Raw genomic sequence first — 16,351 nt, 5'->3', positions numbered from 1 at the left:
ATCCTTTGTGTGGTGTGCACAGTTGGCTCTCGTCTTTACACAAAAAGACCACCAGTCTCCTGTTCACTTCGCCCCAATCCATCCTTTTCTCCCGCATTCCATTCCGGTTGCTGACCGTATAAAACCCAGTCAACACACAGCCTCGGCACCCGACGGCAAAGAGACGGTCTAGGACACTCTCACACAACAACAACAACAACACCACACAACACATCGCACTTCATCACAATGGCCTTGAAGCGCATCAACAAGGAACTCACAGACCTGGGCCGGTACGTCGATCATTCTGCTCCTTTTGAAAAAGCCCGGCAGCTGTTCGCTGTTATTTCCCGCGAGCGAGAGACATAGAGTAGCGAATGGTGGGGCGCTTCTGCTTTGGGAGGGGTAAAGCCATCTGGCATTCCTCTGCATCATCATTGCGACGATGCATTCATGTTGGGTGGGCGGATTTGGATGCATCGTTCAAGCACTCGCCTTTTTCGCTGCTGGAATCAGGGGCTACCTCGCCGACGCGAATTTTTGCTGATTGTTGTATTTCTACAGTGACCCTCCGTCATCATGCTCTGCCGGACCCGTTGGTGAAGATTTGGTAGGCAACCCACCCGCCCCCGCCGAGCCATAAGAGCCAGAGAGGCTCGACGCACATGACCACGAAATGAGCACACGACCGGCGGCACCTGTCATTATGGGCATATTGTACTGACTATGGGTTTGTTTTGCAGTTCCACTGGCAAGCCACAATCATGGGCCCTGTAAGTTGTCGCTCTTATTCTACCCTTCTTTACTGTCCTCAGGATGGGCTGCTGCTGGTTTGTGGGCATGGTCGGCCTCGGCTGGCTGAGCGTGTTCATAAAGCCAGTGTGCTTGCCCTGATAGTCAGCAATGTCTACCATAACTGATGCTAATCGTTGATCGATAGGGTGACTCTCCATACTCAGGCGGCGTGTTCTTCCTAGCCATCCACTTCCCGACAGACTACCCGTTCAAGCCCCCCAAGGTCAACTTCACCACTCGCATCTACCACCCCAACATCAACTCCAACGGCAGCATCTGCCTAGACATCCTGCGAGACCAGTGGAGTCCCGCGCTCACAATCAGCAAAGGTAAATACCGCTCCCATACGAGATGGTGAGAATGCAGCGTGCTAACGTGAAAACAGTACTCCTCTCCATCTGTTCTATGCTCACGGACCCCAACCCCGATGACCCTCTGGTGCCTGAGATTGCACATGTCTACAAGACCGACCGCCCGAGATATGAGGCCACAGCCCGCGAGTGGACTCGCAAGTATGCCATTTGAGGAGGATAGACGCGGAACGGTGGAGGGGATGCCATCTTGGAGGTAGGATGGCGTTGCATGTTTGCGGCGGCTCGAGCATAAACACTTCTCTATGTGGAGCTACAACAAATCGGACTATCAGGCGTCGTCATTGATACATCTTTCTTGTTTTACGGTCAGGGTTTCCTTTGCGGAATCTCCGCGAACAGAGTTTAGTTCGAGCGGGATAGATCGGTTAGTTTTGCCACGGCAGCTAGGTCAAGAAAGCCGGCAACGAAGCATTATGTGAATACGTTCGGGTGTCGCAGGCATCATTACGAATCTGAAAGCGGATGGGCGTCGTCAAGACTGCGTTGCACGAGTAATCAACCTAATACGTGAAGCCTACCTATGCGTTGTTTTGCAGCAGTTCCGTATTGTGGCGGTCTAGGTAGATTAGACTACTGCCAACCAGCGAGTTTATAGATACCTCGAAGCACTTGAAGGTGTCATGTGCCGTGACCATCCGCATGAAATAGATATGTACGAAGAGCTGTGGTCTCCGGACAGGGCCGCATGCGTTGCAAACATGTTTCGAACGAAGAGAGCCCAGACGGTATTCGCAGATGTCATCGGGCCACTACTTCAGAGCATGGAACATGTCAAGAGCTTCTAAGTTCTGGCATCCTGTTAGCGATGAGAACAGTCAGGTCAATGTGCCGGCAGCTAGTGGATGTCATTACTGGGGCTGGGTTGACAGGCCGGCCTGGGATGAATGCGATTGGGTAGATGTCTTGAAACTTGGCGGTCGTTACGCCCAATACACAGAACACGCAGGCTTCAGGCCTTTTGTATCTGATAAGGGGAGCAGCATGGAGAATCTCGCCTACTTGGGACAGGCGACTGCGACCAAATATGTTACAGAGAGCTGGCCCACGATTGCCTGCCTGTATGGCTCGGATGCCGGAGAGTCGCATGCCATCCATGTGTCAGTCATAGCCCTCTGATGTAGAACATACATACCTACTGCGGCTTATCTAGAAATGGGCAATGGGGAGCAATGGTCCTACTGTATGTGATATCAGTATGTTCCCATGTACGCATGGATACCTGCATGTGTACAAGGTTAAAGCCATAAGTGCCGGATCAACTTGGTGATGCTATGTTTAGGGAAGGGATCTGTTCTGGGGGGGGAGAGGGGGGGGAGTTGCTTGTTCATTATCTGAATAGTAGCCGGAAGAAGGATAGATCGCAGAAAGAAGGAAAGAAGAAGCCCCATCAGGTAACTACTTCAGCACGGATTGTGCTTCTAGATTTTCTAAATGGCAACTTTAGGAGAGGACGGACGGCGCAGGACGGACACTCCCCTCCTCCCCTCCTCGACGCCTTCTAGAACCCAGAATCCAGAAACAAACTTGCATATTGCTGTACCAGCCTATTGAAATACATACTTGAGCCCTCCCGACTCACGCTGCTGCTGATTTGCTCTGCTCATGTACGTGGTCGACTTCGGCACTCGACAGGTTCTCGCACCATATCAGACTTCCTAAGTCTTGGACCGAACTATACATCATTAGGAGTCCCTTCAAGAAACATCCCATATGGGCACATCGAGGGAAGTCGGTAATACGTCAAAGAAAAGTTGACTGGCTGCCAACTGGTCTGGCTGTTCATCTGAGCGTGCCCTTAGTGGGTAGGATCGATTGATGGTTTGATAGGTACGCAGGCAGGCAGGCAAGCAAGCAAGCATCCATACGCGCAGCACAGGCGGCTGCGACATTGGTCGAGTTGTTCCAAGTCGCCAAGCGCGTTTTAGAGTGTCAGAGACCCTGGCGAAACGCTCTGCGACACGGGGGGCGCTGGGTGGGGCATCATCACCACCGCAGGCACCGCAGGTCGGGAGACTCGGAGTACGAAGCTGGCGTTCGACCTCGGCCACCCAATCAATGGGCGACATTTGATCCATCTGCGTCGCGACTTTCTTCTCATCTCGCTACAGCTCCCACTGGAGGATCAAGAATGGACACGCGCGCACAGCTTGCCCATCGAGCCATGCACCCGGATGTACAGATGTATTGCACCACATCGAGCCACCTCTATGTAGTAGTTTCTACCTCCCGAGATGCTGGATTGAAACCCATCCCTTGCGGAAAGAGAGCGAGGAAAGCTTATGCCAGATATACTGCAAGCCAACAGGCTATGGGGTGACAACCCGTCATACATTTGCCTGCACATTGCATATTGTATTGTACGATACAGATCGCAAAGACAGCCAGGGGTTGGCGGCGTATGTAACGGCTCGTGCCCGGGAAATGGCGCCACTACCCACTTGTCCCGTCAATCCATCATATTTTCCCCCCTTCAACTCTTTTTGAGATGCAGATGCAGATTGCGGCTCAACTTTGAACTGCGGTTTGGCCAAATGAATGCTATGGACGTATGTGTATACCTTATATTCCTATCGATATGCTTCTCATGAGGAATCCTCCCTGCCGAACGGCTCGAATTTTCGGGGTTCATTTCGCCTTGGAAGGAACCGAGTCGAGGTCAAATACACATCCACGATATTAGTATCAAATGCTCCCGTCGGAATTGAATTGCATGAAAGGTAAAAGTCCCGGCAGAGAAAGCCGAAAAGGCAACAGATAACCCCCCGTCCATGCACGCCCCCTCTACCCGGCACTCTACAGTACCCAGGGCTCTACCCCCTAGCCCCTGGTCAGGAACGAGTTTCTTCAGCCCCCACCAGGTCCTTGTAACGCCCTCTAGTCCCGATCAGGACCATTTTGTTTCGAGATTCTTGCCATCCTGCCAATGAACTCCATCATCCAGTCTAGCCAACTGCCCATTGCTGCGGCACCCACGGCCGTCGTCAGAGCACCATCATGGCAATTGCAGTCGAAGTGGATAGCACGTCCACTGCGACGCCAACATGTTGTGAATGTACAAGTAAATGCAGGGGAATAAATGGGCGTACGAACAGCAGGGATAAGCGCTCATCCTCCTGCTGCTGTGCCCATTGCCCTACCAAAGTCTCCGCTACCCACGTACGCGACGGTACGATATCGGGCTATATTGCCTGTCGCTGTTGCGTTGCTGGATCCCGCTTGAGCCTCATCTCATATTTGGGTCTGCGTGTTACGGATTATCAACAGGGTACCACCCGCGGCCCTGGACCGCCTCCTGCAGCACTGCTACGCTACAGTCTCTATCTTGCATTCTTCTGCAATTCGCTTTTTCTCGGGAGCCTGCTTGCCTGGACATTTACTTTCATGCTTCCCGCCTTCTCGTTTTCCCTCCATCCTGCGCGAACGAAACGCTCGACCTTCTTTCTGCCAATATCATATCTTTCTAATTCTCTTTCTCGGGGTCCCTAGCCGTTGAAAAGCAAGCCGCCCGGTGCAGGCACAGTGACAAGGTATGATACGGACGAAAGTTGACGAGGCGATCTCATGTTTCTGAAAACGCTTGGCACTCTGTCTACCCTCTGACGCCCCCGTCCCCTTCCATTCCCGCCTCCCGTGCCCTCCTCCCCTTCTGCTCTGTTGCTGCTGCCTCTCCCTTCTCTCACGCCCATACCCTATTTTTGCCATTTTCCTTTCTGATCGCTGGTGGCGTGTTTGTTGGCTGACCGACCCTAGCTCTCTTTGCTTCCCTCGCGATTGCAGGCTCAGTCCCGATTCCATTCTTTACGACTCATTTTGTATATGTGTCTTGTGTGTTGCTAGGAACGGGCTGCTCATACGTCTACTACGCCGTTTCGCTTCTTCGTCCACGACTCTCCTTTGATACATGGACATTCGCCAGTTCAGCAGGCTCTGAATCTAATCGACAAACTACCGGATAACAAGAGGCAGATTCTTCGTGCAGTATAATTAGGGAAGGACTAATCGAAGAGGAGGATTCGATCTCTCGCGACGAGTGCGTGGGACCTGGCCGGTCGCAGGTGGACGGACGCCAGATTTTCGGTTTACACGATCAATTGCCAGTACGGCACACAACCCGGAACACCACAGCCAAGATGTCTTTCGGCGGTGATTATATGGATTACAGGGAGAAGCCCACAGAGCGATCGCGATGGACGCCGTTAACGCGCATGCTGCTGTCGGGTGAGATGACACAGGAGAAGCAGAAGGAGTTGACGTCGCGGGAAAGGTTCGACAGATGGATGGTTAACGAAGGTTATCAACGATTGTATGTCTCGAGAGGAGTATGAGTCCTTCCCCTTGGAAGGATATGAGGCTGACACGCTGGTGATTAGTTTCGTTTTTGTCTTCATGGCTCTGCACGCCATGGTCTTCGCCTTCGGTTTCGTCCATTACGCACTAAAGGACAGTTCACAGCTCGCCCGTGATACGTTTGGGCCGACTTTCATAATTGCCCGAGCCTCGGCTCTGGTGCTTCATATCGATGTGGCAATGATTCTGTTCCCCGTCTGCCGCACGTTCATCTCGCTCGCCCGACAGACGCCTTTGAACGGTATCATCCAGTTCGATAAGAACATCACGTTCCACATCACCACTGCGTGGTCCATCTTCTTCTTCTCTTGGATGCACACGATTGCCCATTGGAACAACTTCGCCCAGATCGCAGCCAAGAACAACCTGGGTATCTACGGCTGGCTTTTGGCCAACTTCGTGTCGGGCCCTGGTTGGACTGGATACATGATGCTCATCGCCTTGACGGGAATGGTCATGACATCTTACGAGGCCCCTCGCCGAGCCAACTACGAGCGATTCTGGTACACTCACCACTTCTTCATCATCTTCTTTTTCTTCTGGGCCATCCACGGAGCCTTCTGCATGATTCAGCCCGACTCAGCACCCTTCTGTACCTCAGTCGGAGCTTCGGCCATTGGTGTCTTCTGGCAGTACTGGATGTACGGAGGATACGTCTACCTCGCCGAGCGTATCGCTCGTGAGCTCCGAGGACGTGACAAGACCTACGTCTCCAAGGTCATCCAGCATCCCAGCAATGTCTGCGAGATCCAGATCAAGAAGGAGAACACCAAGACCAGGGCTGGTCAGTACATCTTCTTCTGCTGCCCCGAGGTGTCTCTGTGGCAGTACCATCCCTTTACTTTGACCAGCGCGCCCGAGGAGGACTACATCTCTATTCACATGCGTGTGGTCGGTGACTTCACCAGGCAAGTCTCCTCCGCACTGGGCTGCGAGTGGGACAAGAAGGGAGACTCTTCCAAGGTTGTCGGTGTCAACGGTGATAGCCCCGAGGTTGATCCCGCTCTCCGACGAGTACTCCCCCGTGTCTACGTCGATGGTCCTTTCGGTTCAGCCTCCGAAGATGTCTTCAAGTACGAGATTGCCGTCCTTTGCGGTGCCGGTATTGGTGTCACGCCCTTCGCTTCTATCCTCAAGTCCATCTGGTACCGCATGGAACTACCCGCAGAAGAAGACGCGCCTGTCCAAGGTCTACTTCTTCTGGATCTGCAGAGATTTCGGCTCCTTCGAGTGGTTCCGTTCCCTGCTGCTCGCCATTGAGGCCCAGGATGTGGACGGCCGCATCGAAATTCACACCTACCTGACTGCCAAGATCAAGGCCGACGATGCGACCAACATTATGATCAACGATGCCAACGCCGACAAGGATACCATCACCGGTCTACGCAGTCCCACCAACTTCGGTCGTCCCAACTGGGACATGATCTTCCGTGGTATCAGGAAGCTGCATACGCCCGCCGAGGCCGGTGTCTTCTTCTGTGGTCCCAAGGGTCTGGGTAGTACCCTGCACATCTTCTGTAACAAGTACAGTGAACCTGGGTAAGTTTATATCAGGATTCCCTCAATGGAGGCAAAACCAAGCTCGGCTGCTAACCTACTTCTTAGATTCTCGTTCGTCTGGGGCAAGGAAAACTTCTAAGAGTTGTACTTTTTTACGCCAACCACGCGAATTCTTTGGCCGTTCTTGGGACGAAGGGGGAAGGACGTTTCACCCAACTCCCCGACTTGTTACAAGATCGACCAAGCATGCATCCAATCGACTTGGATGCTGCCATCTTGTAAATTTCCCATCAACTGCCACTATATATCTTAAAAACACGTACGATCTACCGTATCTGTGGAGTCGTCCCCACGTGGGCTCTTCAAATTTTCCAAAGCATATATCGCCTATCTAATTCCACCATTGTCGAGATCCTTGTTCGTCTTTTGTTGATTCACAGCTTTTGTCCCAAGGGGAGTAATGCGACGGTCGTGTGTACAGCGCGTGAGAATCATCTCTTCCAGGGGTTTTCTGATACGAGTGGGAATTGAGACTTGAAGCATGTATGACGAGAAACTTGGGGGCCAGGCAGACATCTGTACTGAAGTTGTGGGCCTCTTGTCTGCAAGTCTGTATGTAAGGAAGAGGGAAATGTGAGATGCCAAGGGGCTGGTGCATGGATGAAGAAGGGAAGAAGCCAGAGAAAGGGAGAGTACTTAGCAATACATGGTACACGCTCACAGCACTGAAATATATACACCATTCTCTTGTATTTTTAGTTTTTCCATACATACCCATCCAATGGGGTCATTTTCGATTTGGCTTTCACTCAATGGGAATATATTTGGACATGGCGTTCCTCTCAGTTATCTACTTAGTTCAACATCATAGTAATGCTTTGTAGATTGGCGGAGGGAGACTTGTGTGGGTTGATTCTATCTGATTTATGCTTTGGATGCAAGAACTGACCGTCCGCACCTGATGGCCATGGGCTGCCTAGCAAATTCTTTCTATGACCATTTCGCCAGACAGGCTGCTGTTGGTTACCATGTATGCTGCGCAAGTATACGATTCTTCTTCTCCCTCATTTCCCAGTCTCTCCTTTTTCTCACCTCCCTTTTCCTACTGGGATGCTTGTTGGCTCCTCTGCGCCTCCGCTGCGGCCATGCGGAACCCCTCGAGTAAGATATCCTTCTGCCGCCAATTGCGCCACTTGAGCAGCCGGCCGCCGTGCACCAGATCCTGCCGAACCTCCTCTTCGGTGGCCCAGACGAAGTCGTCGTGCTCCTCCGGGTCCAGCTTGATGATGCTGTTCCACGACGCCAATGTTTGGTCCCACGGCTTGTCGACGTCCGTGAGGAACGTCACCTTGGTCAGCCACCCGACCCGCTCGTAGCCGGCGAGCCCCAGCGCCGTGTGCGCCACGAGGCCCGTCTCCTCGCGCAGCTCGCGCGCGGCGGCGTGGATCAGCGAGGCGTCGACGCCTTCGTCGCACGTACCGCCGGGGACCTCCCAGATGCCGGGCTTGGAGTCGGTCAGGGCGCGCTGGACGAGGAGGACGCGCGGATGAGGGGACGCAGCTTAGTCGTCCTCCTCATTCTTATTATTGATTGCCGACGATGATGATGATGACTGTGGTGATGATGGGTGACAGCAGATAATGACGACGGCGCCCACGACGAGGTGCTTGATATTCGGCACCTGCTCCTGCTTGTACTCGGCTGGGGTGATTATATGGTATTCAATGACAGTGGGGTATGACACGAGGCCGTCGAGGGCGGCGGCGGTCTTCTTCTTCTCGGCGGAGGATGGGGTCTTGGTGGTGCCAGGAGGAGGGGCTGGGGTGGTTTATTGGTCGGCCATGGCTGCTGGATCGAAGGGAAAGAGAGGCCCTTCGTGTAGTTATGACGAGAGTGAGTTGGGAGGCAAGACCGCCAGTGACAGTTCCCGGTGGGGAGATGACGTTGGCAAGTGATGGATGGCGTGTGTGATGATGGTGTTGTGAGAAGTTCCGGAGAGAGAGAAATGGGCTGCTTTTCTATGAGTATCACAAATAAGAAAGATGCTTCTATTGTGATGAGGATGAATAGCTGTTGCCTGATTTTGCTAGTGATTGTGCTTACTGTTGGAACAGCCACTCCAGGGGCTTCCAGCACCTCTTGAAAGGGGCGTCACGTGCGTGCGACGCACGGATCATTAGCCCCTCGTACGAGAAGGTGAGCGTTAGCAGCTTTTCGCTAATTAATAAATAAAAGAAATAAATAAAATATAAGTATTATTTTAACTTTTACGTAATATATATACGTATTAAAAAGCTTATTTAATATTAATTAATAATTATATGAAGTAATTATAAATTAATAAGAGTAAAAAAACGGTTTTATATTAATATATAAGTAAGGCGACCGTATTAAATAGTTTAAAAAGATTTTTAAATCCTTAAAAAAAATAAAGCTACTTTTTTTATATAAAGTTTAAATCTTATTTCTTTTAAAACGAATATTAAAAAAAAAGAAACTAAGTTATAATACGGTTAAAAAATTAATTAAACTATATATTATTTTATACCCGAAAATAATATCGTATAAACTAATTAAATAATATTTTAATAATAGCGTCTACCCTTAATACCCTTTAATTAGGCTAGGATCCTAATACCGAATAACTTAAAGTCTTTTAAATATTCAAGCCGTTCGAGGTACCTAAAGACGAACCCGAGATTATATATAAAGAAACTATAGCGATTACGAAAATAAAACTCGGGGTTTAAAAAGTAAATACCGACCTCGAGAAATAAGACGACGAGCCGGACCCGACGTTACCCGAAGCGATAAAAAAAGAACTAACGATATATGCTGCATGATACCTTTATAATTATTATTTTTTTAAAATTATAAAAAATACCTTTATAAAATAATTCGTTTATAATTTTATTAAATAAATAAAAGAAACATTTAAAGATATTAATTATACATTTTTAAAAGCTTTCTTTATATACTTAAAAAAGAACGAAATTAATACCTCTAATAATAATATAATAACCGGGAAACTAGTAGAACTTATTATATATCAATATATTTTATCGCTTAAGCTGAAATAATGACGCCGACCCCCGACCGTCTAAAAAAAAAGTACTATATAGAACCTAATAGAATAACCGGCCGAAAATTATATAATAAAATAAAAAACGCGAAAAACTTATATAATATAACCGGCCGTATAATTAAACCCCAATTACCGGTATTTTTTTTCCCGGCTATATATCCCGGTATACCTAGTATTAAAGCTTTTTAAAATATTATTCTTTTCCCCGCTTTTAATTAAATATTTAATATTAATATATAAATATTTAACCCGGTATATATTATTATATATAATATTTTATTAACTCGAATTATTTATAACGAAAAAATAAATAGCTTTAAAATCGTTTTATTTTTTAAAGTATAAAAAAAAATTAATAATTATACCGGCGTACCGTATAATATTTTTACCAATAAAATACGACTTTTTATCGAGATTTACTACCGACTAAATATTTTAAAAGATTAGTATTACGCGATTTTTTTAAATATCCTAGCCGGCCGTACGGTAAACTTTTATTTAAATTATATCGGCCTAAATAAAAAATAGAACTAAATATATACCGATTTCAATAAATATTTTAATAATTTAATAACCTATATTTAATATTATACGAATTAAACGAATATTATATTTATATAATTAAAAATAAAAAACTTTAAGAAATCGCTTTTAAAAGTTTTAAAAATATTATTTAATAAATTAACCCGCGTATAACGAGCTTTCGAAATAGAATTTAAAAAAAAAACACCTCTATACTTTTATTATACGAACTTACCGAGGAGTTCCCGAGCTCGAACCGGCCTTTATCCACCGGCAGCTAACGTGCGAAGGTTTATTCTTTAACTTCCGAGCTTCGTTAAATACCGCGATAAATTAAAAAATAATAACCGGCTATTTAACGAAAGGATTATTACTAGAAATAATTTTTAAAACGTATATAATTAATAAACGTTTTATTAATAATTATACGAAAAAGAATAAGTTATTTTATAGTAATAAACCTTTTTATAAAAATAAACCGGTATTTTTTAATAATTAGAATTAACGAATAATAATACCGTTCCGATTTAAACTAATATATAAAAATAAGCCGTTTTAAAAAAAAAAAACGTGCCGAGTTTATTAAAAATAAAGATATTAATTAATAAATTATTCGTTTAAAAAATAATTTTAAATACGAACTTAATATTTTTAAGCGTATAAAATTATTAAATAAAATCCCTTCGTATTAAAAAAATACGAAATATTTATATAAAATTAAAAAAAACCGTAAAAAAACCTTAATAACGAAAAAAACTATAACTATATTAATTTAAAAAATATACGGCAAAAAATTATCTACTTAATAAATATTACGTTTTTTTACCGGCTTATAAAAAAGGATATTTACTCTTTAAAACCTACCGTACAAGCGGATTAATTTAATTTAAGCGGCTAATATAGCTAGGTATATTAGGGTAAACTTTAAAATACCGGTGCCGTATAGCTCTCGATAATCGGTAAGCTTTAAGCCGAAGTTTACATATAAAAAAACCCGAACACCTAGATCAATTAAACTCCCGGATTAGCCGAGATTAAATTCGGTAATTTACTTCCGGTATTATTGATCGATACTTTTAACGTATAAAATTAATTAAAAATAACGAAATATTATATTTTTAAAACTTAAACCCTTTTCTTATTATTGTTATATAATACCGATAAATTTAAAATATATTATAATAATATTTTTAACGTTATTATATAAACCGATAAAAAATACTCTTAATTATTAAAAAATAAGAATATCTATTTTTTAATATTAATTATATAAAAGCGACGGTACACCTTACCGAAATATAGTTCCGACACTTCTACCGTCAGTTTAAATATCCCCGTATAAAAAGGTTATATAACCTCTTAAAAAATACTAGCTATAATAACGTCGAAACTTTCGTTTTTAACGAAATTTAGAAATTCTACTCTTAATATTAAACGTACAACCCGGTACTACGGCGGTTTAAATTCTTACTTTAAAACTCATATAATTTTAATTATAAAATCGTTATTAATATTATATATATTAACGGATAAAACGTATTATATATTATTAATATTAATACGTCTTTTTAAACAGCTATATTTTTAAAATTATTTAATATATAAAATATTTAAAATATATTTTATAAATATTAAATATACGTTTATTAAAGCTTTTTAAATAATATTTCGTATAACCCCGGAATTTATTTTTAAAAAAAGTTTTAAAATTACGTATAAATAATAAGAATTATATATAAATAAATATTAATTAAAACTTATTAAATAATAAAAAAAATCGAAAAAACATATACTTTATTCCGCCGAACGTATAACATTTTATAAAAAGAATTAAATAATTATATAAACCTGGAAACGGTCCTCTAAATAACGGTAAAAGCTTTAAACGATACTACCGGCCTAAATAGGCTCGTTTCGACACTCCTTATCTTCGGAATATATCCCCGAATTAATACGAGTTCGCCTCCATCGCTAGAAATCCAAGTAAAAGCGGAGGCCGTATAAAAAGCGATAAAAATATTACGGAAAATCCGAGTAAAAATTAATATTAACCGAGCTCTAAATACCCGGAGCGGACCGTATATTTATAATATTTTTATACTCCCGCTCCGTACAGAGGTTCTTATATAACGAGAAAAAGGAGGATAAACCGGACTATACCCGATCGCTATAATCGAAAACCGTATAATCCGAATCGATATATTAAACGGCCCGAAAAAGTTTCAGGTTACCTAAATTAAACTATATTTTTAAGAATTCGAAAAATTTATAAAAAACACGGAAAGCGAGGATAACACTACCTTTAAAATAAAGAACGATACTACTTTCGAAATAAAAAACATTATTATTATAAAATAACCCGAAGCTTTCACGTAATAAAGTTAAGGCTAACCTCGAAAATATCTACTTTTATATAACTCTTTAATAATATTCTTTACTTAAAAAAAATATAAAAACTACGACCTAACCGTTAAACTCTAAAAAAATAATATAATTACGGCCTTTAAAACCTTTTTTTAAGAATTAAATACGGAAGAAATAAATAACTTCGCCGTATAAAAAGTATTCGAGTTCGTCCGATTCGACCCGAAAGTTTATAGTAATTACTAAATCTTTAAAACCCGGCTTATACAAAAAATTAAAAGGAAGAATATTAAACTATACGAGAAATTTAGGCTTATTATTTAAAAATATAAAGATACGAAAAAGGAGAAAATCCTTATTTAATCGCTAATAATCTAAAGAATAAGCTAAAAATTAATATTCGTATTAGGACCGACCCTTATCCGGAACCTCGGAACTTACGAGGAATTACGAGATATTACTTAAATATATATTTAATCGTATAATAAACTTACCCGTACAATATATACGAAGCTTTTAAAAAAGCTCGAGTCTTAATATTTTAAAAAAACGCTTTTATAAATTATATTACTATTATATAGCTTAATAAAATCTAAACTATACTAATTTAAAATATACTACGAATATTATATACGAAACTTAAAAATAACGGTTTTTATATACGACCTTTATTTATTCTTTATAAACGACGGCTTAAAGATTTTCGAGATCATTATTATATAAATTAATAATACCTTCAGCTTTATTATAAGCCTTTTTTCCGAAAAAGAAAATAAAAAACTAATAAAAGCAACGTTCTTATAACGAACGCTATCTAGGTTCTAAAAGAAACCTAGTAAGACGTACTAGGGTTTATATTAGTAATACGAGAGAGTATCCGAACGTGCGATAAAAGTCGCTTCTATCGATATAATAGGTAATAGTTTATAAGAAACGAAAGTAATTAAAGTGCGTAAGTTTAGAAGTATTTATAATAGTTTCGTTAAGGCTATTTACCTTATTAATAGGTTAAGATTAATATTTAGATTAATTACTAAAGTAGAGAGTATCTATATAAAATATATAGGAGACGTCCGTCGTTATATATCTAATCTCCTCCCTTACTGATCTGTTGGATCACTTGGCTCACCCTCGCATTCCGGTGATCCGGGTGATCCCCTCGTTGGTTGGATCACCGACTCACTTTGCCGTCCCTAGTGATCCCCGTGATCCATCACGTGATGTTATCCTTGCTGCTTCCTTGGGCCGTGTCCAGCCTGCTGTGGTTTGGGATACTGTCGTCGTGGTCGCCGTACGTTTTTACAGTATTGGTGCGCTCATGTTGGTATAGCTGGCGGCGCGGTTAATAGCCGTGACATCGTACCTAGGGCGGGGTATCGTAAATCCGGCCCGGCGGTTTTGTGGGTCTTGGCCGCATGATTAGGTTAGGTCGTAACAGTTCCGTATAAAGCCGAAAGAAACTTTAATAGAAAATACGCCTATAGAATTTAACGGAAGTAAAATCTTATTAAAAACGTACGATATCCTTTTTTAATAAAAAGGATAAATTAAATAGCTTTAGTTTATAAACTTAAAAACTACCGACTAGGATTAGTAATATATCTCTTAATATACAAGAAGGGCATATATCGCTTTAATCTACTAGCCGGAAATAGTATATAACCTGTTAGTCGTAGCTTAGGTATAGGCTTTTAAAAACGAAGATATCGAGCACTTAAACGCCCGAATCGTTTAATAAATCGAGAACTCGATATAAGGATTCCGGTATATCCTTCTTGACTTTTAATATATAAAGATATATATCTTTACCGACGGCTCGTTTATAAATAATAAAGACTTAACTTTTCAATTCGGATATTTTATCGTGCTCGGTTAAAAGACTAAGTATATAAAGGACTGATTCGAAATTTAAGGTAATATTATTTATTAAAGCTCGACGAAATATAAAAAAGTTATTTAAAGCGTACTTATTAATAAGTTATACGAGATAATTTTCGGTATCGATAGCGGTATCGTATTAAATACGACGCTTAAAAAAATTATACGGAACTTAGAATTTTAAGAGATTCTAATAATCTTTTATATAAACTCGAAATCTTTATACGAGTACCTAGTAAAGTTTAATACAATAAACGAGAAACGATTAATAATCGATATTATGTCGCTTTAAGAATTATATGAGAAAAAAGAAATAGTAGAGATTTATTAAATAAATGGACGGGATAACTCGGCGGACATTTTTATAAAGAAGTCCTTAAATAAAGCCCTTAAATAATTCATTTCGACGAATAAATTAATTATATAAATAGAGGCGTACGTTAAAAGGCTTCGCCCATATAACGAATAAGCGAAAAGTAAGAAGTAAAAGGAAAAAAAGAGGATCTTCCCTTTAAAAAGAAAAACTGCCAGTATTAGAACAGCCACTTTAAGGGCTTCTAGCACCTTTTAAAAAAGGCGTCACGTGCGTGCGACGTACGGATTATTAGCCCCTCGTACGAGAAGGTGAGCGTTGGCGGCTTCCCGCCAGTTAATAAATAGAGGAGATAGATAGAATATAAGCACCGTTTTAACCCCTACGCAGCGTACGTACGCACTAGAAAGCCTATTTAACACTTATAGTTTATTTAATTAGATTAAAAATATGCACTTTAACAACCTATAAGAGTCATCTCATATTGGCCGCGGGTGGTTGCAATACTATACAACTCCAGGCCAGTGTAGAAATGTACGGGTTCTTATGTCCTGTACTGTTTAGAATATAATAAACAGAGCTGCTATAATGTGCTGTGAATTGCTTTGCTTGTATTTGCTATAGAAATAATAAGTCATTGCTCTTGGCCGACTCTTTATTCTTATTACTCGCCACCAGATCCGATTGACATTTGTGAAGAAGAATTCATCCCCTGTTAGATAACTGGGTTTCCACACGCTGTTGTTATTATTATTATGCTTCCATGTATTATGCTTTGTAGGTGTCTACTATGCTCGCTTGCGGACACACCCCATTTGCCTCTTTGTAGTATTTAAGGCCACGTTACTAGAGCTGTGAACATCACGACCCTTTCGGGTACGAATATGGCCGCTAAACAGGCTCTAGTACGATTCATAGCTCGTATAGTTATTAATATTTCGTGGGCACCCCTTAGGTAAAGTTGGTTTATTAAAAGTAAGTATAATCACTACAGTAATTCAGAGTATTCTAAATCTTAAAAAACGGTATATAATAACATATAAGCTGGATATTTGTTTATATGCAAATATAGAACACTATATAGCCAGGAAGCCCGAACAAGTATCCAGGGCTTACCTTACCTACACTCTGTCCATCTAAATATTTCATGTTTATTGAGTAAATAGACTGCGGCCGATTCAATGACTCCCAGCC

The 16,351-nt window shown here is 42.2% G+C and overlaps 3 protein-coding genes across 3 annotated transcripts; 2 read left to right on the top strand and 1 right to left on the bottom strand.

The window, feature by feature from the left end:
- Positions 1-189: 189 nt before the first annotated feature.
- On the top strand, positions 190-1,299 carry PG994_011943 (uncharacterized protein; the record flags this gene model as incomplete). Its single annotated transcript, XM_066863352.1, has 5 exons — positions 190-272; positions 544-589; positions 723-752; positions 920-1,103; positions 1,160-1,299. Exons 1-5 carry the CDS (start codon positions 229-231, stop codon positions 1,297-1,299), a joined length of 444 nt encoding a protein of 147 aa, XP_066712462.1. The 5' UTR covers positions 190-228.
- Positions 1,300-5,278: 3,979 nt separating this feature from the next.
- On the top strand, positions 5,279-7,134 carry PG994_011942 (uncharacterized protein; the record flags this gene model as incomplete). The annotated part of the gene is made up of 4 exons (XM_066863351.1): positions 5,279-5,438; positions 5,491-6,568; positions 6,633-7,034; positions 7,101-7,134. 4 exons carry the CDS (start codon positions 5,279-5,281, stop codon positions 7,132-7,134), a joined length of 1,674 nt encoding a protein of 557 aa, XP_066712461.1.
- A 963-nt stretch (positions 7,135-8,097) lies between these two features.
- On the bottom strand, positions 8,098-9,172 carry PG994_011941 (uncharacterized protein; the record flags this gene model as incomplete). The annotated part of the gene is made up of 3 exons (XM_066863350.1): positions 8,098-8,520; positions 8,644-8,813; positions 9,166-9,172. 3 exons carry the CDS (start codon positions 9,170-9,172, stop codon positions 8,098-8,100), a joined length of 600 nt encoding a protein of 199 aa, XP_066712460.1.
- Positions 9,173-16,351: the final 7,179 nt, after the last annotated feature.

This window comes from Apiospora phragmitis (assembly GCF_038363925.1).
Source record: "Apiospora phragmitis strain CBS 135458 chromosome Unknown utg000010l:1.0-9815664.0:1.0-9183399.0, whole genome shotgun sequence".
Taxonomy (NCBI): domain Eukaryota; kingdom Fungi; phylum Ascomycota; class Sordariomycetes; order Amphisphaeriales; family Apiosporaceae; genus Apiospora; species Apiospora phragmitis.
The sequence above is the reverse complement of the archived record's forward strand: the minus strand, read 5'-3'. Positions and strand labels throughout refer to the sequence as shown.